Raw genomic sequence first — 25687 nt, forward strand, 5'->3', positions numbered from 1 at the left:
TCTATACTCATAATCTTCACTTGAAGAGCTCAAATGACAGAGGGTCCCCTGAGCAGGCAGTCCCTAAGGGTCATCAGTGGTGTTTCAGAGCTGCACCTTGCTGATCAGAGCTGAGGGCTGCTGCACTGCCCCTCTCTGGGGTGCCCAGCCCCACAGCGGCGGCTCTGTCCCGACCCAAGGAACCTGGAGCAAAATGACCACATGCACTGCAGCCGGTGAGGAGCAGGTGTCTCATCGTCCTTCCTGCGCATGATGCGGCTAACGGAAGTACTGCTGCCAGTGTGTGCCACAGCCCCATGCACGCACAAACACAGTTAGTGAGGATGTGGCTGGAGGGCCAGGGCCGGCGCTGGGTGGTTAATCACAGACATGCATGCAACGGTGACCAGCTGACGGGAACGAGACACTACCTTTGATGCACATGATCTCCCGAATGCCAAGGCGTGTGGTACATAAATCGACTTTTAAGCGGATGGCATCAGAAAATGAAACAGAATAGTAATAATAATAATGATTAACAAATTAAAAATTAAGAACACAGAAATGGAGCAAAATAAGTTAGAAGTTGAAAACAAACACACAAGACTTAAAACACGAGATTATTTTTCACAAAGTCACACAGGACTGCCTAGGTAGGAATCTGGGTGTGAAGATCCCAGCGGCGGCATCTGAGTGGACCCGGTTTTGAATATGGCCGGGGTTCACTCTTTTACTGGGAAGAAACAGCTTCTTCCTCACCACCCCCAAAACTCGCCTCATCTCAATGTCCCTTGTGTAAAGTTAAAGCCATTAAAATATGTGATTCTAGATGCTTTTCTCCTTGAGTGACCATGTGCTTGTGGAAATTCAGCCCACTTCTTCCTGCTGAGTGCTCCGGGCGAGTGGAAGTAGGGGGCGGGAGGAAAGGGGGTCCTGCTCTCAGAGACAGACAGACGCAGCAAAACTGGAAGGGAAACTGACCATCTCTCCTGAAATGCCCTCCCTCCGCTGGCAGTGTTCCTGTGTGCCACCCAGCTGCCATTTCTTGATTGTGCCCGGTAAAGGGAATTGAACTAGCATCAGTAACTGCTGTTTACCAAAAGCACGTCAGGCAGCAGCAGGCGCCTCTTCTCATTCCATCACACCTTGCGCAGAGCTGCTCTGAGGGTCAAGGTGAGTCACATCTGCTCTTGTGGTCTCACCAGCCATATTAAACGGCTGAAAGGCACTAAGGAAACCAGGGTGTGTGGTGGTGCACAAGACAGGGAAGCCCTGAGAGTTCCAGGCCAGCTGCAACCCCAGCCGCACTCCCTGTATCCCATCTGTGGGCCGGCCTTGTGCGGAGCTGTGCTTCCCAAGCCTGTAGGCGAGGGAAGAATAAATTTGCCTCCTTCGACTTTGAGCACCTGTGTCCTGCCTGCTTCAAGTGGACCCACATCTTCCACAAATCAGAGCAAGAGAATGTCATTATGAGAACAAGCCGGTTCAGAAAAAGAGAGAGACAGATGATTTCCCGAAGCAGCTTGCAAAAAGCCCACGGGAACTATGGGCTACACCCTAAGGAACAGCACTAACATCTTCACCTATGGCTGATGTCAACAGTAATGGGGGGGCAGTGGCTGCCTTCCCACAATCTACCCGTTTTCCGGGCTGGGAGGGGCGAAGTCACCACCCATCCCTGTGTGCCTGAGGTGGCGGCCAGCCACAGGAGCTGACGTTCTGCTGTGAATCTGGATGTGGGGTGGCAGGGTGCCCAGGCCACACCCTGGTGGGCCGCCGGGCTCAAGAGGCAGCTGCGTTGCTTGTATTTAAAGTCAAATGGAAGCAATTAGAAAAGAGGTAAACGCGAGTTCTCTCTTGTAGATCGGGGCTACAGGTGACTTTTTAAAAGTCTGAATTATCCTAAATTTTCTATGATAAACATTTTAAATAAAAAATAAGTATTTTGACTGGTTTAAAAGTTTCTAACAAAACAAAACCCAGGCTCTTGTTTCACAGATGCTGTGAGGCGGGAGGAGGCGTCTGTGCTGCTGGAGTGGCCCCGGGATCGTGGCCTGGCAGAAGTGGCTTCCTCCTTCCGAGGCAGGTCAAACCCCATCCTCACTTTAGAGCCCCTGTTCCCCACACTTATTTTGAAAGATTTAAGCCCACAGGAAAGTTAAAAGAGGAAGACAATGAACACCCATATGCCTCTCACCTGTGTCTGCCAAAGGTTCCCATTTTGCCACACGCTTCATCTATATGTCATCTTTTATATGACCTTTTGTAATGAATCATTGGTTAGATACCACGACCCTTCGTCCCTAAACATTTTAGGATGGACTTCCTAAGAACTCAGACATTTTCCTATATAAATTTCCTACATAAAAGTACATTAACAGTGCCTTTATCACTTGCAAGGAACTTAACAATTTGATAATATTACACATTTATACTATCATCCAGTCCTCAGTTGAATTTCTTTAATTGTTCCCAAAATGTCCTTTATGGCTATTTTTGTTCGGTTTATTTTCCTCTTTAGCACCCATGTCTTGAAAAGGCACAGCACCCAGCTCTTGCTCAGGCTGACTCCACACCATGCGGAAGTCAGGTCAGCTGCCCGTGGCTCAGCTGTCTCCCATGTCATCTGTCTCCTAGGTTGGCCGTCCCCTAGCCTGGCCGTCCTGTAGGTCATCCATCCCCTAGGCTCAACTGTCCCCTAGGTCATCCATCCCCCAGCTCAACCGTCTCCTCGGTCCTCAGCCGTCCTCTAGGTCGGCCATCGGCTAGCCTGTCTGTCCCCCAGGCTTGGCTTTGGCTTTAGTAATCCGTATGTGACCTCTAGCAAATGGTTTTGCCTCTGTGGGTGCCCCTGTAGCGTGAGGCCTTAGAGGTCACCCTCTGGCTCTAGGGTTCCATGATTGGTGTCCATGGCTTGTTCCTGGGGTCCTGTTCCTGTTCCTCCCTTGCTCCTCATATCTGCTGGGCCCTGGGGAGGCTCACCAAGTATCAGCCTTGGCACAGCCAACCCAGGCAGTAGGTGCTTCATGGATGGAGAAGCAGTGGGCACACTGCCCACCACAGCAATGTGAGGGAGGTGGGTGGCCAAGCTGACACAATAGGTTGAATGTCCACACTGTCACCACTGAGGCAGTGAGCTTGGGACCACATTCTCCATTCTTTGCTGACCCCCTAAAGCAGCACCAGTCACCAGTATTGGGATGTGTTTAGGGACCCACATAGAAACCCAGGGGAATTCTCAGCTCAGCCCCAGTGCAACTGGGAAAGCCCGACAGGGAGGCTTGACGAAGGCACACTCTCCTGGTCCCTGAGAAGGCACAGATCCTAACCCTAACTCAGTTGCTGGCCTGGCTGGGGCACAAGGAAGCCTGGCTCTGTAGAGGGTGGAGCAGGAGGAGAGGCCTGGCTCTCTAGAGTCTTCTAGGAGAGGGGCCAAAGAGCTGGAAAGGCCAAGGGAGATGAATGTACCAAGGAGGGGATGAGAAATAAAGCGTCCGGTTTGCTGAGTTATTTAAAGGGAACTGGATCAGGCTGTAGGAGCCATCTTCACCGAACAGGCACGTGACGGGCTCAGGCGCACCGTGGCCCACCCTGACTGGGCTATTGGACGGCAGGGGAGGGCAGACTCAAGTCCAAGCCCCAGAAGCCTTGCAACGAAGGCATGCTACATTCTGGGGAAGCTTTTCACGCAAAAGGGAGGCAGGAAGCAGGAGACAGCCGGGCTGCCCCCAGCCAGGAGGAGGAGCACAGGCCCCACGGCTGGACAGTGGAGGTGGGGTGACGTGACGCTCCGCAGAGCTCCGCCCACCCTGTATGCTGACAGGTGCCTGTTAGAGTGTGCTCTGATTCCTCTCCCTCCACCTTCACTGGATCCACCCAAAGTCCTGGACTCTGGAAAGTGAGGGGCTGAGTCAGACCTAGCAGCCCTGCAGGTCAGTTCCCGGACCAGTCCTTTAAGACGACAAACCCTCCCTAACTATCAAACCCACCAAACGAGCAGGACCAGGCACAATGCTCAGTGCCTGAGGTCCCAGCTCCTGCCAGCAGCCCTGGACTGCGCAGTGTTCTCCAGGCCCTGGGGCTGGCGGGCTGCTCCCCGCGGGATCACCCATGAAGAAAGAGACAATGCCAAGCTGCCTCCTCCAGGGAAGGGGAGTGTGACACAGGAATGGCTATAGTCTTTTCTTCACAAAAAATCAGGAGCCCTTGCTGTAGACGCCAACGGCCCCAGCTCCCATGTGGAAAGCCCGGGGTGACTGCCTCAGTGCATTGGGCTGCGTCAGCAGTCAGCTGGCTATGCGCCACTAGCTGTCCATCCCTGGCTTCAGGTTTGCTCTCCCTCTCCTCTACCCCACCAAAGCCCAGCAGTGGACAGACAGGGCCCCAAGCCCTGTGAAGCCCCGCTGCCTGACTACCCACCTCTCGCCGGGACTTCTGTGAGGACTTCTCAAGGACATCGTCGCTGGAGAGGTCTGAGTCTTCGGAGAAGCTCAGCTGGCGCCGGAGCTGCAGCTCTGTGGAGAGAGAGAGGCCACGTGAGGACGGTGCCAGACAGCCGGCGCAGCTCTCTCCCGTTCCTACGCTCCCATGTGCAGCCGAGGAGGCCGGGTGGGGGGCTGGATTCATTTTAGTGAATTTTAGGGATCCATCCCCCATCCTGGGGAGCCAGGAGCTGGGACACCAACCTTTGCCTGGGCAGGGCAGAGCTGACGCCAAGCGGGTGGCACCTGGGCCTGCCCAGCCCCTCCTGGTAGCACTGCCCTCTGCCCTGTGCACGAGTGGGCCCCTCTGGGGTCGTCTGACTTTAGGAAGGGCACAAACCTCCACAGTCTTCCTGGTCCGGTTTCAAGCTGGCTTTGATAATTCTGTTACTAAGCTGGCTATGCCCTGTGAACCCATGGTTCGGTCCCTTCTCCAGGTCAGCACGGCTCCTGAGAACCCTCGGGGGGGGCAGCGCGTGAGTGTGGATCCTGAGAGCCCCAGTGACCCGAGCCCCTCCCGCATCCCTCCCGCTCCGCCTGCACGCGGACCCGGCTGCTGACGCACCTGCCCTTACGACGGGAAGCGCCCTGTGCTTGCCGGAGTCCACCGTGGCCCCGCTGGAGGGGGTGCTGGGGCAGGACTTGTCGTCGGCCTTCTTCTTCTTGTCCTTCTTGTACCCGGAGAAGACGGACTTCCACAGGGACTTGGGTTTGGCGGCGGCTTCCTCCAGGAGGTTGGGGCTGGGTTTCTCCGGTGGCCGGCCCTCGCCTTTGGACTTCTTCTCCTTCTTGTTTCTGCGGGGGGAGAAGAGTGACGACCTTTTCTTGCTCTTCCCACTGGAGCCCTCGGATGAAGTGAAAGAGCCATCTGGGCCCCCCGAGTCCGACGGCGGGGAGAGGACCTCCTCGCTGGTGGCTTCATGCTTCAGGGTGGGCTCATCGGAGCCCTTGAGAGTGGGGCGTGTGGGGGAGTCAGGCCGGCGCTCCTTGCCCTGGGAGGGTGCTGAGGACGCCTTGCGGGGCCTGGGGGCGCCTGAGGCCAGCTCCATCTGCTGCATCCTGCTCAGCTGCCTGGCCATGGCGTCCCGCAGCGCCTGGCTCTTCACGGACTTCTCCCTGGCTCGCATGCGCTCCTCGGCCAACTCCTTGGCTTCCGCGGAGACCAAGGGCAGCCCCCTCTTCTGCGGCTGCAGCGTCCCCTCCAGAGCAGGCAGCCTCCCATTCTCCTTGGCCAGGGGCGGGTGGGGAGGCTTCTCAGGGCGCGGCCAGCAGGACGGGGGCGTGAAGAATTTCTCCTGCAGGCTTGAGTCCTCAGTCTTGTCGTCATAGGTGTCCTCCACGTCGTCAGCGAAGGGGATCTCCTCCACGCTCTCCACAAAAGACTTCCGCACGTCCTCTCTGAGGGGCTGAGCAGGCTCCCGGGGGGGCCGCATCCAGGTGGCAGGCAAGGGCGGCGGGACAACCGAGGCGTTGGGCTCCGCCTCCCTGAGCTTCCTCCGCAAGGTGGCGGGCTCCTCGCCCGGGGGCGGTGGCGGGGGCGGGCTGGAGGGGGGCGTGAGCATGGCGGAGTCCGAGGTGTTGAAGCTCTGGCTGCCCAGTGTCTTCATGTTGGAGGAGCTCCCGTGCAGGCCGAGGCCAGAGCTGCTGGACAGCTCCCTGCGCTCCTCCTGGGCGCTGCGTAGCTCTCTGTCGGACGGGGACCGGGGGGTTGGCAGGGACAATGGCTCGCCCTCCGGCTTTGGCAGGCCCAGCCTTTTGGGGACGGACAGAGGCTTGAGAAGGTGGAGTCCCTCATCCTGGGGGGACTTTTCAACGGAATAGGATTTGAGGGACACTGGCCTGAAGGCAGGCGTGGGGAAGCTGGGCTCCGGCCCCTTGCTGCGGTCCACAGGTGTGAGCCCGAGGCTGCGGCGGATCTCCGCACTCTTCATCCAGAACTCCTCCACCAGGTCGCTCCGTCTGAGGGCCTCGTCCACAGCAAGGGGGCTGCCCAGCCTGTCCTTGGTGTCGCTTTGGCTTTGGACAGGGAGAGGGGCCAGTGGGGTGGATGTTTTGGCCGGGGCAGGCTGGAAGCGTATGGGGGACTGGGTAGGGGACGGGACAGTGGCCTCGGTGGAAGGCTGGGGCTGGGAGCAGATGGGGAGTGGGCTGGGTGGGGGCGTGGAGGCTGCCACGGGTGGCCGGGGCTGCGGGCTCCCTGGTGAGACAGGAGTCCTGGCTTCTGGCAGGGCCACTGGCTGCGATCGGATGGGAGAGTGCACAGCCTTCAGATCCGAGGGGGCATCAGCTTTGGGCTTCTCTTTGGGGAGCAAAGGCTCAGGGAAATGGCGCTCCTCGGGTGATTTCTCCTGGGTGGCGGCAGGGACAGGTGGGAGTTGGGGCCCCTACAGGGAAGGAAGACAGAAGCCGCTGAGAAGGTGTGGGCTTTCACGGCCAGCAGCATCCTCGGGGAGCCTTCTCACTCAAAGGGCCTGCACCTGCGCCCACTGCAGGACTTCCCCGTCCTTCCAGCTGTTATTAGAACAGCTCCAGGAGAACCCGTTCCACTTTCTGCTCCAGGTGTTCAGTGTTTAGAACCTTAGAACCACTTTGCTTAGACAAACTGGGTTTTCAGGATTTGGTTAATCTCAAATACATCCTATATTCTTTGTCCACTCACAGGAACACTGGCCAAAAGGACATGGATGAATGCAGTTCTCACTCTCCAGGAGGCCCCAGAGCGCCAAGATCCCTGACGTACATACAGAGGGGCCAGGACTGTAAGAAGACTTACCATAGCTATTTATCACAGTGCATTATGATCAAATTGTCCTCCCCAGGAAGCTCAAAGATGTGCAGAGATTCCTGCACCAGCCCTTATATCACCCCATCCAAGAGCCTCAAACAAAGCCTCCCCATTTCACGGACGGCTGAGCGCAGTGGCTCACGCCTGTAATCCCAGCACTTTGGGAGGCCGAAGCGGGCAGATCACGAGGTCAGGAGATCGAGACCATCCTGGCTAACACGGTGAAACCCTGTCTCTACTAAAAATACAAAAACAAAATTAGCCGGGTGTGGTGGTGGGTGCCTATAGTCCCAGCTACTCGGGAGGCTGAGGCAGAAGAATGGCATGAACCCAGGAGGTGGAGCTTGCAGTGAGCCAAGATCGCGCCACTGCATCCTAGCCTGGGCGAGAGTGCGAGACTCCATCTCAAAAAAAAAAAAAAAAAAAAAAAAAAAAAAATCCAATCAGTGAACAGGCTAGGCGCAGTGGCTCATGCTGTAATCCCAGCACTTTGGGAGGCTGAGGCAGGAGGATCGCTTGAGCCCAGGAGTTGGAGGCTGCAGTGAGCCATGATCATGCCACTGCACTGTTGCCCATGTCAGTCTGGGCAACAGAGTGAGACCCTGTCTCAAAAAAAAAAAAAATCACTGAATAGTTCCATGCTTCCTAGAATCCCAAAGACTATATCAAGCAGATGCAGGCCTTATATTCCAGCTTTCTCCCTGATCTGGCCTGCAGACAGTACTTCCCAAACCATGTTCCACAGGACCTGCTGTCACAGTTGGCTTCGTAGCATTCTCCATGTGGTTCACACACCACAGGCTGTCTGCATGGATTTTGTAAATTTCTTTTTTTTTGAGACGGAGTCTTGCTCTGTCGCCCAGGCTGGAGTGCAGTGGTGCGATCTCGGCTCACTGCAAGCTCCGCCTCCCGGGTTCATGCCATTCTCCTGCCTCAGCCTCCTGAGTAGCTGGGACTACAGGCGCCCACCACCACGCCCGGCCAATTTTTTTGTATTGTTAGTAGAGACGGGGTATCACTGTGTTAACCAGGATGGTCTCAATCTCCTGACCTTGTGATCTGCCCGCCTCGGCCTCCCAAAGTGCTGGGATTACAGGCTTGAGCCACCGCGCCTGGCCAGATGTTGTAAATTTCAATGGTTATACATTTATTTTAACATAATGTTAAAAATGCATTTGTCATATCAAACCAACCATCCCATCAATATTATTGCTTTAATTTAAACAAATTTATTTTTAATAAAATATCAAATGTTTTATACAATTTATCATAAAAAATTATATTTTAAATATATTATAAATTTATAAAAAATAAATTTGTTCTAATAAATTTTAATTATTTATAATTTATAAACATAATTTTAATACACCTATGTTTATTATACATTTATTAAATATAATAAATTATTTATTTTTAATAAATTTGTGTTTAAATTAAACATACGGTGTGTGGTATGTGGACCTAACACAGTGACACGTGGTAGATGACTCAGGTTTGGGATCAGAGTGGGGCAGAGTTAGTAGGTGCCACCCAGACGGCCTCATCCCTAAGAGTACTGAGCTGGAAGTCCAAGGCCACTCCTGTCATCAACAGCTCCACTTAGTACAAGGAGGATGATAGTTTTCAGTCTTCCTCAGAATGAGGAGGCCAGCAGGCTATGTTAGCCCCAGTCTTGGTGGGACCCACACCATGGGCCCTGAAACAGAGAAGTTAATATGTGTCCTTGGGGTCCCATTAGTTCTCTGTACCCCACAGTGAGCCCCAAACCCTTACCTCTGTTGAGGGGCTGTGGACTGGAGTGAACAGAAGAGCTGATTCCCGGGGAGACCGGATGGGGCTGGTGGCTTGGGAAGGACCTGAAAAGAACCAACACAGGGACTTACAAGAGGAAGCCCCGCCATGTGCCAGGAGGGCACCCCTATCAGCCAGCCCCAGAAGGTGGAGGGGAGGGTGGAGGGCAAGTTGCTGAGTCTGCTCCCAGTTCTTCTGGAAAGCACAGGTTCTCTCAGAGGCCAGGGTCCTGGCACCGTCTTCCCGGGGCTGCCCGGCAGTCTCTGCAGGTGCTCCTGTCAACACCAGGTCAGAGTGTGGGCTTCCTCCATGTGCAGGCTCTGCACACAGAGCTTCAGGACAAACCTTCTACCTTCTCCCAGACCCAAACTACGCAAGGAAAGGGCCTTTGGCCAAAGCAACTGCAGCAGCCTGTGGCACAGGGAGGGTGGACAGAGGAGGAAAAGGCAAGGAGCTGCCCGCACCTCGGAAGCCAGTGTGCACCGTGGCTCTGCTCTGAAGCGCCTGGCCCCTGAGCCACTCTTGCGTGCACATGGCCCTCACAGGAATTCTGAAAGTTGTTTCTCCCATCAACGACAGGCTCACCTCTCTCTTGGTGCTTCGGTGAGGCGGGCAGCTTCTCTTCATCTTCCGACACCCTCAGCTCCGGCTCTGCTTCCCCCTCAGCTGGGCGCAACAAATGCAGCTCTCTGTCAGCATCCGACGGGCTGTCAGACCAGTGCTGATCTGGCAGAGGGAAGGGGCAGAAGCGGGTGCACACCCTAAGCGGGTGCACACCCTAACTCCTTTTCCACCTGAGAGCAGCCGCGCCACTTGCTCATTTGCAACACAACTGCTCAGGTGCAGGCCTGGAGGCCCTTCTTATGCAGGGACAGACCTGCCTACCAGACCACCCCCGCTCCTGAGGCCCTTCTTACGCAGGGACAGACCTGCCTACCAGACCACCCCCGCTCCTGAGGGGCCCGGCCAAGAGCACCCTCCTGCTTTTGCAACGCCGGGCCGCATCAAAGCCTGTGGGGCTCTGTTTCTTTTAAAATACAGCAACAGTCACACATGATGGGCTACGACAGAGAAAGACAGGGTGTGCCTGTGGAGGGCAGGCCTGGCCTCACAGGCCCCCTTCTATGCACCTCCTCCTCTCAGTAGCCCTGACTGCCACCCCAACTCCACAGCTGAGGCCTGCGCCCCCTCACAAGCTTGGGTTCTTCTCATTCTTCCCAGCCTCGTCCCTGACCCCCTCAGCCCCCCACAACCAGACTACGATGCAGAACACATCTCCAGGTATCTAGCTTTGGGAGCCAGTTAGCAGAATTAAAGGCCTTGTGTAAAGCCACAGGGTGGCTCAGGCACCCAGCTGCAGCTGGACGACTGCAGGCCAAGTCACCTGGTGCTCGTGGGTAGGTGGTGATTGGGTGGAACGAGATGCATTCCAGCCATGGTGGAGCCAAGAAGGAACCAGGAGGCCCAATGGCGGCCTCACTGAGCTTGATTTTGCTGGAAAGCATATTGCCTTCATCTTCCCTGAGCTCCCACCACAGGGGCGGGGAGGGCGGACCCCTACCATCATCCAGCTCAGCACCAGTGTCCCCTGGGTCCCCATCCTCTGCTGCCTCCCCTTCTATCTCGGCTGGTTCCGAGTCCACATCTTCCTCTAGGTCATTCTCATCCAATGGGGCTGCAAAGCAGAAAGGTTCAAAGGAAGGAAGAAAAGGAGGACAGACAGGCTGCATCTTCACGGGGGCGAGAGGTACTGCCTTTCTCAGGGCGGTGCCATGCAGGCCCCAGGAGAGGGGAGATGCTGCCAGGCCTAGGGGGCTCTCCACACGCAGCATGGGTGTTGGGGGGGCCCGGGGTCCCCAAACACAGGAGGTGGGCAGCTCTCCACACGCAGCATGGGTGCTGGGGGCGCATTTCTCAACGGTAGGGGCCAAGTGGGAAGAGAAGAGCGGCTGAAGGTGGGGGCATTGTTCCTCTTCCCCCAAAGGTCGCTGTAGGAACCTCAGTTGGAGGAGGGTGGAAGGGGAAATGCTGCTTCTCTGGGCCTCGGCCCAGCAGCATCTGCCAAAGCCTGGCCGTGCGCTGACCGCCTCACACACCGTGGGTCACTCACCCCTCATAATGCAGGCTGAGCATCCTGAATCTGAAAATCCAAGATCCAAAATGCTCGAAAATCTGAAATTTTCTGAGCACTGACAAGAGGCCAAGTGGAAAATTCCACAGCTGACCTCATGTGGTGACAGTCACACCCAAAATTTTGTTTCATGCATAAAATTATTAAAAATATTATATAAAATTATCTTAAGGCTACGTGTACAAGGTGTATATGACACATAAATACATTTCGTGTTTAGACTTGTGTCCCATCCCCAAGATCTCTCATTATGTATATGCAGAGATTACAACATCTGAAAAAAATTCGAACTCCAAAACACTTCTGGTCTCAAGACATTTCAGGTAAGAAACACTCAGCCTGCAATATAATTAGAGGGACCGTTTCTTTAGCGAGAAAGTTGAGGTCCAGTCAGCTGAGGGGATTGTCCACAGCGCCGCGTGCAGGGGCACCAGATGAGCTTCCCTTACGATAATTTAGAGAAATACTAATACTGTGGGAGAGCACTGGGGGCTGAAGGTATGTAAAGTTCATCCTCTGGACTCCAAGTGGCCCTTCAGGGCTGCAAAATGAGGCAAAGCCCTCGACAACTTCCCCTCCCCAGGAGCCGGCCCCTAAGCACGCACACACCCTGTCCCCACCTCCCACACTCCGAACTTGCACCAGCAGGAAGAGGGCGGCACGCTCTGCTCTGAGGACACTGTGAGACCCGCGCCACCTGAGACCCACAGGACCACTGGCCAGGGGTCTGCGGGCTCTCCTAGGGTTCAAGCCCAGCCACCCTCAAATTACCCCTAAGGGTTTTAATTTCAGGAGAAAGGAGTCATGCTCTGATGTCCATATACAAGAGTCTGCACGGATCAAAGCCCCAGGCTGGGGAGCAGGGAACTGACGGCGCCCGGTTAGGGGGATTTCTTAAAAAGCTGTGTGGAAATGCGAGGGCGCAGCCTCGGAAGTAACGTCTTCTCTCCACAGGCCAGGCACTTAGAAGATGCTGGTAACGTTTTATCCCTTGACCGGGGTGGCAGTTATATGACTTTTTGTTTCTTTAATAATTCCTTAAGCTTATGTTTATCTTTTATGCACAGTTTGTAAGATGACGGTTCAACTCTAGTGTCTGAAGAACTGTATGAAACAGGTTTGGAAGGGAACAGACGGCCCACGTCACAGGGAGATGGGCGGGTTCTCAAGACTAGCTGACAGTTAGGGCCACGCACCTCCCTGAGATATCAGAGTGGCCCACGTTGCTGGCTGTGCCAAATGCTATCCTACAGCAATGGCACCTGCTGGGGAAAGCAGAGGGGAAATGCCTCAAGTATTTCTATCGGTTAAAACCTCGGTGTGAGAACACTGCTTTTGGCCACTCCAGGAAGACAGTTCATCAAACACAAGGGAGTGGGACTTCTGAGACAAAGACAAAAGAATTCATGGCTGCACTATACCGATTCTGAAAAGGAGGAACAAAAGCCCCATTTGGAACAGAATCTGGCCCATCCCATGGAGAGGGCCACTGTGCCTGACAGATTTGTTGGGGTGAATCTGGGTGGCCAGGGATCAAGATGGCAACTCTACACTCTTGCTGGCGAGGGAACCGGAGGCCAGCACCAAGGAGACCCACACAGGCCTCCCAGCCGGGTACAGCCCAGGGCACCCTGGGTTAGCCTGATCCCGCCCTGGTGACTTGGTCCTTCACGCGGCCCTCCTGTAGACTTTCTACTAAGAAATGCCTGTGGTAGAGTCAGGCGGGTGAGAAGTCTACACTCCTTGGCAGTACCTTGAAAGGAACAATCATCACATAGATAAAAAAAAATAAACAGGTGAGAAATCAATGCAGCAGCAGCAGTGTTGAAAGAGACACAGCTTGAGGGGTGGATCTGGGGGTGAAATTCAGGTTAAGACGGAGTGCAGGGTGCTAGAAGCTGCCACGCAGGTTGATGAGCCACGCGCTATGAAAGCCAGGAGCCACTGACCCACTCAGCTCTTGGTTTCCTTCAGCCGCCAGCTGGGAGGCTCTTGCCCCACCGCCCTAGGGACCCACACTATCTAGAAGAGGAGCCGGCCGTCTCTGCGCAAAGATCAGTGGCCCTCCCCTACGGCTGTGTGTGCCTGTTTCTCCCACTACCGGGAGGACACAGGGACAGGCTGCTGAAGCCCCACGAGCTCCCATGTTCGCATCCCAGAAGTGACCGCTAGGACAGTGGTGCTGTTGGGGGTAACACTGCCCTTCCTCTGGCAGTGTCTCACAACTCGTGGAGGGATTTATGGTGTCTTCATGGGTGGTGGAGGCTGCACGGACATTCCAAGGGCGGAGGACAAGAATGTTAAACCTTCTGTGAGAGAAAGAGCTGTCCTGCCCCAAATGCCAGTAGACCCTCAGTGAGAAACACACACTTCCAGAAACATGTAGGAAGGACAACTCAGGCTGCTCAACGATCTCTTGTACTTGAAGAGATGCCCGCAGCTCGGGTTGGATTTGGCTGGTGTCACCCCTGGCCACACCCAGCCTGTCCCCCACCTTCTGCTGAATAGCACCCACCCATCCTCTGCTCTTCCCTCTCCACCGTCATCCTCCCATAAACCCTGGTTTTGACAGCCTCCTTCTCCTACCACAAGCTTGATAGGCTTGTGGAATATCTTCTGATTCCTTCCCTTTCACACTCAATCGGTACCCACCTCATTCTCAACACACTTTAAAACTCTCAGTGCCAAAAACGTTCCTTTGGCTTTGGCCTTTTTACCCGACTCTATCAATAAAAACCTGCCTGTGTCTGTCCTGCCTGCCCTCACGTTTCCCTCTGAGCTGCCCTGAAGGAGGGGGTGTGCATCTGATCCATGCAAGGGCGGGCTGTCTGGCAAGGCATGCAGGTGCCCCCACCCGCCTCCGCCGCCCTGGCATGCACTTGCAACAGGCCCAGGAGTCTAGTGTTAAGGTACCAGCAGAGCCGCCTAGAGAGAGGTTACGGTGAGTGGGGAGAGAGTGAACATCACCAGACTACCTCCGGAGACCGTCTCCAGCCAGGCCTGCACCGCCGCGCGGCGTATGGAGGGAAGGTCGGGCACTGAATTTAAAACAGACGACAAATACGAAGTTACACAGCAATATGCATTCCCAACGAGGAGAGCCAAGGTCATCCTTAAAATCCCAAACAGAAAGAAACTGAGAAGGCGTTCAGGACAGAGGCCTGTCTGGCACCAACGAGGGGTGCGAGCGCTGTTGTTAGCCTGTGTGATGGAGAATCAGGATGAGACGAGAAGAGGGAAAACCCAAGGTAGGGCCGCCGCTGGCCCAGGGCTGCAGAGCGCTCCCCAGCTCACAGGCCAGCCCAGCGCTGTGGGTGCTCATGGTGCCGCCACAAGCCGCAAACGGAGGTTGATCTTGCCTATAGGTGAAGATTTGGGGCCAGGGAGGAACAAACGTCTTATTAGATGCTGTTTCAGGATGGCAGGAAATGCCCCTTTTGTATGCTCAGAGCCTGGCAGAGGGTGTGGCCCGTGACCGGCGCTGAATGAAAATGTGCACACACAGGAGTGACAGCAGAGGTGACACTGAGGGTGGGTATTTGGAAGACAGCACGCTGGGGAAGATGGCACAGCGGCCACCACGTCCCTCAGCAGTCTTCACAGTTCTTCTCTTATTGCTATTCCTTTATTTAAAAAAGCCAGAATAAGGTGCGTCTTCATCCTCCTGTGTGACACAGACCGTCCCACCTAAAGCCTGGGGCTGGAGACGATGCTACTGTGGAGGCCTCCTGGGCAGAAATCTCTTCCCAAGACTTCATTTCACTTCCAAACATGCCTCTCCCGCCCCCTTCCCGCCAACACACATTCACGTCCAGACACACTCTGAGGAAAGTACCAGAACGTTTTACAAAGTGAGGAAAGAGCAGTGGTGACCAGAAACATGAGAGAAAGACAGAAAATTCTTGGTTTACCAAAGATCAGGTTCATTTTACCATTTTGCATCAATGGAGAAAGAGTCCACAACCTCTTAATCCACAGAGAACTTTACATATCTTCAGATGAAAAGTACAGGTGTCACAACTGACAGCAGCAAAGCAGGATGCGCCTGGCTCCCGTGTGTGACCTCACGGGTGGCTCTGCCCTGACAGAAAGGCCCCCTGTGGCGACAGAGGCAGCAGGCGGGCGGTGCTCGGAGCACGCTGTGGTCTGGGGCTGGGAGTGTTTACCTCTGGAAGCAGAGGACTCAGAGGCCGGTGCCATCCTCTCTTCCTCCTCTCTCTCACGGATATGAGTCCAGTGCACGTCAGCCTGGATCTCCAGAGGATCCACCGCGTGCATGACCTGCTGGAACCTCTGGTTCCCGGCTAGTGTCCCAGGGTCAAGGGGTGGAGAAATGAGGTGAGGAAGGAGGGGATGAAATAGCATGGGAAAGGAAACAGAAAGAGAAGTTACAGCATTGGCTAGGATCAGTATGAATCAGAAAGAAGTAAAAATTAAGAACATGTATGCACATGTATACACACACACACAGACGCACGGACACACAGACACACACGCACAGTCCTTCTGCTCATTCAGTGTGACCTGGTCATTTCCAGCCGTATGTGTACCATTAAATTCAGTGAAGAGAATCACACGTTCCTTTCTGAGGCTCCTTTCACCCTAAGCTGCATTCAGGGGGCCCATGCACCAAGATGGAAAAAGAGCAGATTCCAGCCTGCTTCTGCAGGCCCAGCCCCCGGGGGTCACAAGGACCTGCTTTGTCCCTAGCACAGTGTGAGACCCCAGGAATGCACCATCCTGCCCCTCTGCTGGTCACACAGCAAGGTGCCCACCACCACTCGCCCAGCTGATGGCCGGGTGACGAGAGAGGTGGGAAGAGATTGTGTCATTCTGCCGCCAGCCGGCTAGCTCACACAGGACAGAGATAGACTTTGCTGGCACTTTGGTTTGCATCTTCTGCAGCTGGAGCTGCTGCTGGAGAGAAAAAGTCCCCATCCCTTAGTGGGTCTCATGCTGCATGCTGGGTCTGAGGCAAGGACACGGATCCCAGCGGAGGGTAGAGTCAGGGGAGGCGATGGCTGGGAGGGAAGCAGAGCTCTTTCATGTACATTTCCAAACCCTTGGAAGTTCACAGGCGAGAATGAGACCAACAGCTCTCTGAGGTCAAAGCCATCACCTGAGAACTTCATGTGGTGCCCTGCTTATCACCTCTGGAAACAAGGCCTGGTTTCTCAGCTACAGGGAAACTCACCAGCAGCCCCTCCGGATCCCTGCCCTGTGGGATCCCTGCCCTGTGGGATCCCTGTACTTAGTGCTTGGATCATGCCACACAGTTGGGTTAAGATAAAGGGACAGCTAGCAACTGGGAAGGGAAGGTGGCTGTTCAGGCAGTGAGAGCAGGTGCCACCTGATCTGAAGGATTCGTGTTCCTGCCAGGAGCCAGCTTCCATCTGGGAATGGGTGACATGCCTCCTCTGAGTCTAACCAGACAATCTGGCCTTGGCTTCAGTCACTATGACAGCCTCTTCAAGCAACAGGGAATGTGAAATGGGCAGAAAGGACCAGCAAGACCACTCAGTGTGATGCTGGCTCTGTGCTCTGCCGTATGTGGGGTATCAGCCCGTTGTTGGAGCTGCTAGTCTCTATAGATTGGTTGCTGGCCCTGCAAGTCGTATGTGGTGTATTAGCCCCTTGTTGGAGTTGCTGGTCTCTATAGATGTTGCTGGTCTCTATAGATTTGTGAACTTTTTCTGAGGTGAATTTGCCTTTTTTTTTTTTTTTTTTGAGACGAAGTGTCGCTCTTGTTGCCCAGGCTAGAGTGCAATGGCACGATCTCAGCTCACCGCAACCTCCGCCTCCCAGGTTCAAGCAATTCTCCTGCCTCAGCCTCCCAAGTAGCTGGGATTACAGGCATGTGCCACCACGCCTGACTAATTTTTTGTATTTTTTAGTAGAGACAGGGTTTCTCCATGTTGGTCAGACTGGTCTCAAACTCCCAATCTCAGGTGATCCACACGCCTCGGCCTCCCAAAGTGCTGGGATTACAGGCATGAGCCACCGCACCCGGCCGACAATTTGCCTTTCTTTATGGTGCTGGGTGGGACTGAGTCACAGCAGAGTCACCTAACAGCTTGGATGTCACAGGACTGAGGAAGGTAAGTCAAAGAGTGCAGGGCCTCTCTCTACCTTCTCAGCAACAAAGAGAAGAGAGGCATTCTTCTCTCAGAGTCCTGCTGTGCTTCCTGCTAATACATGCAGCCTTGGGGACTTATCAACAGCACAAGCCAGCATTTCCTCCTTTCTCAGAGAAACATTAAAGGCACCTGCGCTGGTGATAGGTTTCCTGCATCAGAGAAGCAGCCAAGTCTTGGCTGGAGATGAGCTTGCAGCAAAACATATGGGGCACAGATGGGGCCGCATTCCATAAGGCCACTTCTGGAGCCTTCTCCAACTTCCTCCAGAACCTCTTCTGACTCACATGCTACTTTGCGCCTGACTGTCTGGATAGGCTGCGATCAGGGAGAGTAGCCCAGAGAGATGTGTGCAGAGCCCGTCAGCACAGTTCCATAAAACACAGACCTTTGTCTGTGAGACATGCTCTTGGAGGCAAATTTTGGATGGCTGCCAGGGAGCTGGGGTAGAAGGTGGGCACGGGGCAAAGTGGGTACCTTTAAATGTCCTCAAATCTTCTTCCTGTGGGAGGTACCTGGAGCCACTGGCCTTGCAGGAGTTCTGTGCCGCAGGGGCAGTACTCCCCTTCTACGGCAGGGGGAGCCAGAAACCCACACAGCATCAGGAATCCCACAGGAGGATCAAGCAGGGAGGGAAGAGAAGGGAGCAGTGGTGCCCAGCCACTGCCTGCACAGGCAATGAGGTCGGCTGCCCAACAGACACACACCTGGGCTAGGGACACAGGCTCCGGTCCGGGACTCTCGGAGTTTGGCTGAATTTGTCAGTATGTGTTTGTGTAGTTAAAGCTCATTTCCTACACATTTGGTCTTGACGTTAGGACTAAGTCCAGGAAATTAAGTCTGCGTGAAGGAAAGCTGGGCTCAATTCTCCTGAATAGGGAACACGCTTCAACCCTAAGCTGTGCTGGGGCTCAAAGCTGCCGAGTGATCATCATCAGATGGAGACGACGATGTCTGGAACAGTGCAAACAAAACACCGTGTCCTGGACCAGCTGTGCATGCTCACTCCGCTGGCTAGCAGAGGCCACACCAGCACCTGGCTCCGCAGACACAGCGGCATGGAGGGAGAGCCCAGATTCACAGACCCCATTTCTCCTACGGCGGACTGGGTGTGGAGCGCGGGTCACTAAGGGCTGCCTGCGGGTCCTGCCCAGCCTCTGCCTCTGGAGGGAAGAGTAGAGAACTGGGAGAGCAGCTCCTTAGGGAGCCCGAGGAAGTCCCTGACCCCGACTGCTCAGGCGGACGCCCAAGGGTGTAGTTCCTTCTGGCCCAACCCACCTCACTGGGGCCAACATCCTGGAGCTGCACACCTCCCGGGGGACTGGATCAGGAACATGAGCCCTGTCAGGGAAGGGCTCAGGCCTGTGTGCCAGAGAAAACAGACCCCCAGATGGGACTGAGCAGCAAGCACACAGGTGCCAGGAGAAGCAGAGATGAGCACAGTGCCAGCTCTGCGGGGCCTGGGGTCACTGAGAACTCAACCGCTCCTCTGACCGCTGCAGGGAGTCACTGGTGCTCAGAAATTAAAGGTCATGTCCTTCCTGCTCACTCCACATCTATCTTTTGGGGACTCAGATCTCCACCTGCCCTGGCTCCGTCTTCACCACCCCTCAGACTTCTGCGCTGCTGGAGCAGAGAAAGAACGGCCTTCTCTTCTGCACGGGCCCAGCAAGTCCCTCCTCATCACTTGAGGCCACACACACAGCCAGAGATAGAGGCGGAATTGAAAAATCTCAAGTCCAAGGCAAGAGACTATTTCAGAACCAGCCAGAGCGGCTGGCCCCTGAGCCTGAGTCTCCCTTCAGGACACTGTCCCCAAAACGCTGCCCTGCGTGCCATCAACTGAGCCCCGTCCAGTGGGCACTAAGCTCATAGCCACCTCCGAAACCCTAGACTAGGATCAGGGAATCCTCTAGAAAGCTAAATTCCCTTTCTTTATTAAAATAATTTTTTCAACTGAAACTACAGGGCAAAAAGAGAAAACGAGGAGGAGACAAGAAGGCGTGGCCTAACTTGGATGAGTCCTTGGACTGGCTCTCTGCCTTCCACTTCCAATTTCTAAACCAACGTGCACAAGGGACATTATTTCCACTGCCAAACTGCCTGCTCAACGCTGCGGTGTCCTCCCCTCTGCCCCTATGTCTAAGGTTAGGAGGGGTGGTCCCTGGGCTGTGCAGGAGGCACGTCCGTGTGACGTCAGCCCCAGAAACCTCTTACACTCACGCATGAAACAGATCCCTTTGAGGGACAGGGCAGAGTTCGGAGCAGAGATTTTGTTCTGACCTTCACTGGACTCTTCCTCCTCCTCGTCATAGTCCTCCTCCTCCTCCTCTTCATATTCTTCCTCCTCCTCCTCCTCTTCATTCCCAGGCCCAAAGCTCTTTGAGGCCTCTAGCTCCTCTTCACTTTTCCCTTTCAGAAGGGCATGGATCCGCACGGCCTCCTTCCATGGAACACCACCCAGGTCAGATGGGGGCAGGCGAGGCTCCTCCTCCTCCTCTTCCTCCTCCTCCATCTCAGACTCGGAACTACTGTGAGGAAATAACCACATAGCCAGAGTGAGGGAATGAAGAAAAACTGAGAAGGGGAAGGGGAAGGGCCACCATCAGAAGCAATGCGTGTCAGGCAAAGCAGCTGCTGAGCAGGTGGAGAGACACAGGAGGGAGGAGAGAATGGCATCAGCGGGACAGGGTACCCGGGCGTGAGGAGCCACCTATCCAAGCCCGACTAAGGGGACAAAGGGAAGAATGCCTCCTGCTCACAGACCTTGCGCGCTTCTCCTCAGGTTGATGGGGTGGGGAGGGGACCACCGAGGGCTGCCTGTGGGTCTGGCCCAGCCTCTGCCTGCAGAGGGGAGTGTGCAGAACTGGGAGAGCAGCTCCTCAGGGAGCCCATGGAAGTTCCTGACCGCAGCCACTCGAACTCAAGCCACAGCTCCATCCCTCAGGGTGCTTTAAGCAGCAAACACCGAGATCGCTGGTTTACGTTTCACAGACGGCCTTGAGGGCATAAGCAGGGCAGTGGACTCGTTCTGATATAAACCCATGACCCTGGGAATCGAGAATGGAAAGTCTTCTCTCGTCCTGGCCCACTGTCTAGAGGAACTCAATTCTGCGTGACCGCGGCCTGTCAGAAGCCTCTCAGGAGAGCTGTGGGCGTGGTGGGGGGAAGGGGGACCCAGAAAGGCCTGGACTGAACCGGCTGATGATCAAGGTCTGTGTGCTGGGGTGGGGCGACAGATTCCATTTCCCGGCACTCCTTAGAACCCTACCACGTGCCAATCCCTGAGCAGGACACTGTGGGGCCACACAGGGAAATGACGGCAAAGGCACCGCTCACTGCAAAGCCACAGGACAGAGATGACGGGGAAAGGGTGGAGACAAACCTCCAACCCCAGGGCCGTCGCTCCTGCCGGCTGCTGCACTGCCAAGCACTCCCCTCGCAGCTGCAGGCAAGCGCGGCTGACGTAGGAAGCTGCACGCCTGTGAGAAGGCACACGCCACAACGGACACTACCCAAACCGTAGCTCCTCGCTCTGGCCACCCTCCTGCAGCAGTGTACCCCACTCCTGCCCTGTGGAGGGAGGCAGGACAGGAACAAAACCGGGTTCCCTGCAATCTGTGGGGCTCCAATACACGCCAAAACCCCAACATTGCTGCACAAATGGAGATGTTTCTGAGTGTTTCGTGGTCTGATAATTCCCAAAGCATCTTTTTCAGGAGAGGCCTTGCCTGCAGTGAGAGGCCAGGGGAAATCAGCTTTCACGTTACAGCCATGGCCCGACCTCTGGCCCAACAAAATCCAAGAAGCATCAGGCACGAGGGGGCATCTGCCCTGACCTCCCGCGAGGGTGTGTCCTCTCTCTGCCTAGGCAGGCTCTCCCCCAGCCCGCTTGTGTGTGAGAAGGCGAACAAGTGAATACACCACGATGAGCACTGAGGGGCACTGCCAGGGCGATCGCTGCCAGGTGAAGAATCTCGCCTTGTCCAAAGAGAGGACCCCAGCCCTTGTCCTTGGCTTCACGAAAGCAACCTAGACATGCCTGGGATGCCCTGCCTATGGGGCTGCCACTGTTTGCCGGAGGGCTCGGGTCATGGGTCATGTTGCATAGTCTAGTAATGTGATCAGGGTGAGGCTTTGGGTCACATGGTATCCAGTGACCTGGAGACTGAGATCAACCATGTGGACAATCCATCAATCAATCATTGCCTCTGTAATAAAAACTCCAAACACAGAGTCTCACTATTGCTCAGATGAGCAATACCCCTGGCGTATTGTCACACATCGATACCAAGAGAGTACGGCCGTCCTGGCCCCACAGTGAGCACAACGGAAGCTGAGTCAGCTGAGTCTGGCTCCTTCCTGGACTCACCCTATGTACTTCTTCCCTTGGCTCACTGACATCTGTACCCTTTCCCTGTAACGAACCATAACTATGAGTACAACAGCTTTCAGTGAGTTCTGCGAGCTCTAGCAAACTATCAAACCCATGGGTGATTCTGGGAGACTCTGGAATTCGCCACGGGGGTCAGAAGTGGGGCAGTCTTGTGGGCTGTATTCCCTCTTTTCAGCTGGCCATTTCCTCACTGTGCCACACCAGCTCTGCTACTGGCTGGCTGTGTGACTGTGAGTTGATTATTTGTGCTCTCTGAGTTTGCTCAATGACACGTTCATTCATTCACTCGGCGAACATTTCTGAGCACCTACAGCTCGCTCATCCAGTGGACACAGGAATATACTGCAAGGAGCTCAGGGTCGTGAATTGGCTTCACTCGTTCATTTACCTGAATAAAACTTACTCAGTTATCTTCCCCTTACAACGCACTTGCTAGACACTGTAGGGAACACAAAGGTGACACAGAAAAGACTCTTATGCTCAGCTGGGCCCGGTAGCTCACACCTGTGATCCCAGCACTGTGGGAGGCTGAAGCGGGTGGATCATTTGAGCCCAGGAGTTTGAGACCATCCTGGGCAACCATGGGGAGACCCCGTCTCTACAAAAAATGAAGATAAAAATAAAATAAAAATAACAAAAGCTCCTTATTCTCAAGGGGAGGAAATGTGTACGCAAATCATGCTAAAGCGCAGCAGAACACAAGCACGGTGGGCAGAGGGCCGGGAGGAGAGGTCGAAAGTGGGCAAACCTAAGAATCTGGGCCACGGAAAACTTGGCATCTGGATTTTGATTATTTTTCAGCACTGCCTTTACTGGTATTCTTTTTGCCTTATGCTTGTGTTTTCATTAATTTACTTTCTTATTAATGAACAACAATACATAACCTAGTGCATGTCATTTAACACTGTTTGAACATAAAATAAGGCTAAGGATGCATCTGTGCTCATCTTAAATCTTCACTGGGCCAAGGGAAGGCCCCCTGGTTCCTCCTTCCCAGCTGAGCAGCCGGGGCCTGTGCAAGGCTGCCCAGCAGTTGGCAGCAGGGCAGGACTGCACTGCAGTTCACTGGGAGGGGGCCTCAGCACAGGCCTGTCCTCACCCTGCGCCATGTCGTGAGGACAGCTGCACAGGCACAATGTGGGCACTGAATAGATGCCCCGAGATGAGACCAGTGAGGCCAGCCCACAGCCGTGTCGCATCAGCTGGTTTCACAACAGCTCAAGGACCACGGGAGCACAGAAGACAGCAGAAAGCAACCCTCACCTCCGTGCATCAGCTGCAAACCCAGCCCACCTCCCAGAGACCTTGGCGCTTGCTTCTGCAGCTCCCAGACAGGCCACCTCTCTTCGTGAAGGACACAGAGGAACCCAGCAGGGGTTTCCAACTCCTTTCCAGTCCATCATTTTTCAAAGGACTGGGGCAGTCTCTGGGTTGGCCCAGGTCCTGTGTGTCACACACAAGATTCGCAGTGTGAATTCAGTACCTCGAGGCTCCGAGCACCTGCATCTCTGGAGGAAGGGTGCAGAGGAGGGAGGAACCTGCAGTGTGGCTGACCCTTTGGACCTTAGCCTGGAGACTTCTTAAGCACACAGGATCACTATACCAGAAACAGATGCAACACAGACAACTTCTCCCTCCCTCTGGGGAGGCTGACTTTTCAGAATTGCCTCCCAGGAAGGACGGGGCCAGAAGATCTAGTCATCAGGATCACCTTGCCCTCCTCACAGGATCTGTTTTGGCACTGGTGACAACGCACTGTCCTGTGAGATTGCTTCATTTGGGTCTGCCTCCCCCAGGGTCACACTCTCTCCAACGGCAGGTGCCGGGTCACCACTGTGCTCCTCACAGGGCCAAGCGTGGCCAGGACAGCAAGAATGTGCCAGGGGCTGAAGTGAAAGCCAGGGCAGGCTTACGCTACTTTCAGAGGTGTCAGAGGTTGCACCCCGACTGTCCCCCGGTAAAGCCTCCATCAGTTTTACCGTTCCAGTTAGAAGAGTGTCCAGCAAAATCCCTCCCTGCCTCAGTTTATACCCAGCTACTCAACTCAAAGCACCTGCTCTGAATTTCCCCCCAGCTGTCTTCTCACTGAGACACTGGCAGACCTAGCATGGGAAAGAAATCCAATGGGCACATGCACTTGATTCTAAACAGACAAGGTTTGCTCCACTTGATGTGCTCTGCAGTCCTCTGCTGTGTCAAGAAGGGCAGATCCAAGGATGACAGTGATTGACGGAGGGCAGCCCTGACCGCGTGCCCGCAGCACAAGGTACTTCCCGTGGGTAGCTCATTTAATCGCACAGATGCTGTAGGTCACGGGGCTGCCCTGCTTTTATAAATGAGAAGACCGAAGCCTAAGGAAGTTGGGTCATTTGCATAAGGAGAAGTCGGGATTCCCACCAGGGTCCACATGGAGTCATGCTGTGCGTTCCTGGGTGGTTCTCCCAGAACCCAAGAGTTCCCAGCCAGTAGCCTCTGTCAGGGTGGCAAGACCAGGAAGAAGGTCTTGATCAAACTCCTGGCTGCCTGGATGCAACCTGAGAAGTGCAGACCAGGAAATTCAAGCAGACCCTACCATGAAAGAGCAGGCTGCTGCCAGGAACCACTTGAAGTTCCTGGGTGGTTTTTTTTTTTTTTGAGATGGAGTCTTGCTCTGTCGCCCAGGCTGCAGTGCAGTGGCGCGATCTAGGCTCACTGCAAGCTCCGCCTCCCGGGTTCACGCCATTCTCCTGCCTCAGCCTTCCGAGTAGCTGGGACTACAGGCACCCGCCACCAAGCCCGGCTAATTTTTTGTATTTTTTTAGTAGAGACGGGGTTTCACTGCGTTAGCCAGGATGGTCTCGATCTCCTGACCTCGTGATCCGCCCGCCTCAGCCTCCAAAAGTGCTGGGATTACAGGCATGGGCCACTGCGCCCGGCCCCTGGGTGGCTTTTAAAGGGCAATGGGGAACCATGGTTTTCACTTTTAAATTAACCCACTTGTAATCGGAGGGACTCTGAAATCCTCTGTCCTGTTGGGCCGTGCCCCTAGGTTCCCTTCCCTGACAGCTGTGCAAACACTCTCCTGCTGAGGAGGCGGCTGGAGAAGATGCACATCATGCAGCAGGCCTTACATGGTGGGAATGTAACCCATGCTGAAACTAGCATCCTGCTCAGCAATGGCTCAGGAGCTGCCTATGCCGGAAAAGGGGGTGAGGTGGGAGGGAGAGAACAGGCAGAAATCCCCACTTATTCATGGCCAGCCCTGAGGGAGCGGCCTTCTCTCACTTGCGTGTTATTCTGACAGACAGCAACGCCTGCCATCCACTTTTCTGTGACCTCGCCTGTCCCATCAGAAAACATACCTGTGTGTGCTAGCCCTCCTGACTTCTCTCTAGAGCCAAGAATGTGGAAATGCTAAAGAACTTCAGCACGTGGGCACGGCACCAGCTGCCTTTGCTGCCTGGGGTACATTCTTCCAGAAAGGAAGGCAGTCAGGGAAAACAACACAAACATCACAAAGCCAGCCCTCCCTTTGCTTTGGCCAACTGGCCTTTCCAGTGAAAACAAAGCTGCTATTTCCAGGGTCTCCTCCAGGAGACAGGCTAAACCAGGAATTGATTATGAGACTCACCCGGAGGGGTCTGTTGGACACTGACATTCCTGGCCTCCACCCCAAACCCACTGAATTAGATACTCCAGGGAGGGCCTAGAAATTACTTTTTTTTTGTTTTGTTTTGTTTTTGAGCCAGGGTTTCACTCTGTCACCCAGGCAGTGAACTCCTGGGCACAAGCGATCCTCTTGCTTTAGCCTCCTGAGGAGTTTGGACCACAGGAGCCATACCACCACGCTGGCTAATTTGTAGAGACTGGATCTTGCTCTGTTGCAGAGTCTGATCTTTAACTCCTAGACACGAGCAATCCTCCTGCCTTGGCCTCCCAAAGTGCCGGGATTACGGGTGTGAGCCACCATGCCTGGCTGCAATTATATTTTTAACCAAGCATCCCAGGTGA

At 54.7% G+C, this 25687-nt stretch overlaps 1 protein-coding gene across 13 annotated transcripts in view; it reads right to left on the minus strand.

Moving 5' to 3' along the window:
* Nucleotides 1–25687, minus strand: part of MICAL3 (microtubule associated monooxygenase, calponin and LIM domain containing 3) — a 234570-nt gene that overhangs the window by 24006 nt on the left and 184877 nt on the right. For 3 of the 13 annotated variants that reach the window (XM_054470576.2, XM_063662757.1, XM_063662760.1), the window contains 7 exons: nucleotides 19585–19832; nucleotides 15334–15471; nucleotides 10598–10711; nucleotides 9622–9762; nucleotides 9019–9101; nucleotides 5026–6844; nucleotides 4399–4493 (listed from right to left, as the gene is read on the minus strand). In XM_054470576.2, the coding sequence (XP_054326551.2) occupies nucleotides 4399–4493; nucleotides 5026–6844; nucleotides 9019–9101; nucleotides 9622–9762; nucleotides 10598–10711; nucleotides 15334–15471; nucleotides 19585–19832 (2638 nt within the window). Of the gene's footprint in view, nucleotides 1–410; nucleotides 462–4398; nucleotides 4494–5025; nucleotides 6845–9018; nucleotides 9102–9621; nucleotides 9763–10597; nucleotides 10712–12209; nucleotides 14206–15333; nucleotides 15472–19584; nucleotides 19833–25687 lie in introns of those variants that run through there. The other 10 variants (XM_063662753.1, XM_063662751.1, XM_063662754.1 and 7 more) reach the window with 6 other exon arrangements.

Source organism: Pongo pygmaeus, chromosome 23 (assembly GCF_028885625.2).
Source record: "Pongo pygmaeus isolate AG05252 chromosome 23, NHGRI_mPonPyg2-v2.0_pri, whole genome shotgun sequence".
Taxonomy (NCBI): domain Eukaryota; kingdom Metazoa; phylum Chordata; class Mammalia; order Primates; family Hominidae; genus Pongo; species Pongo pygmaeus.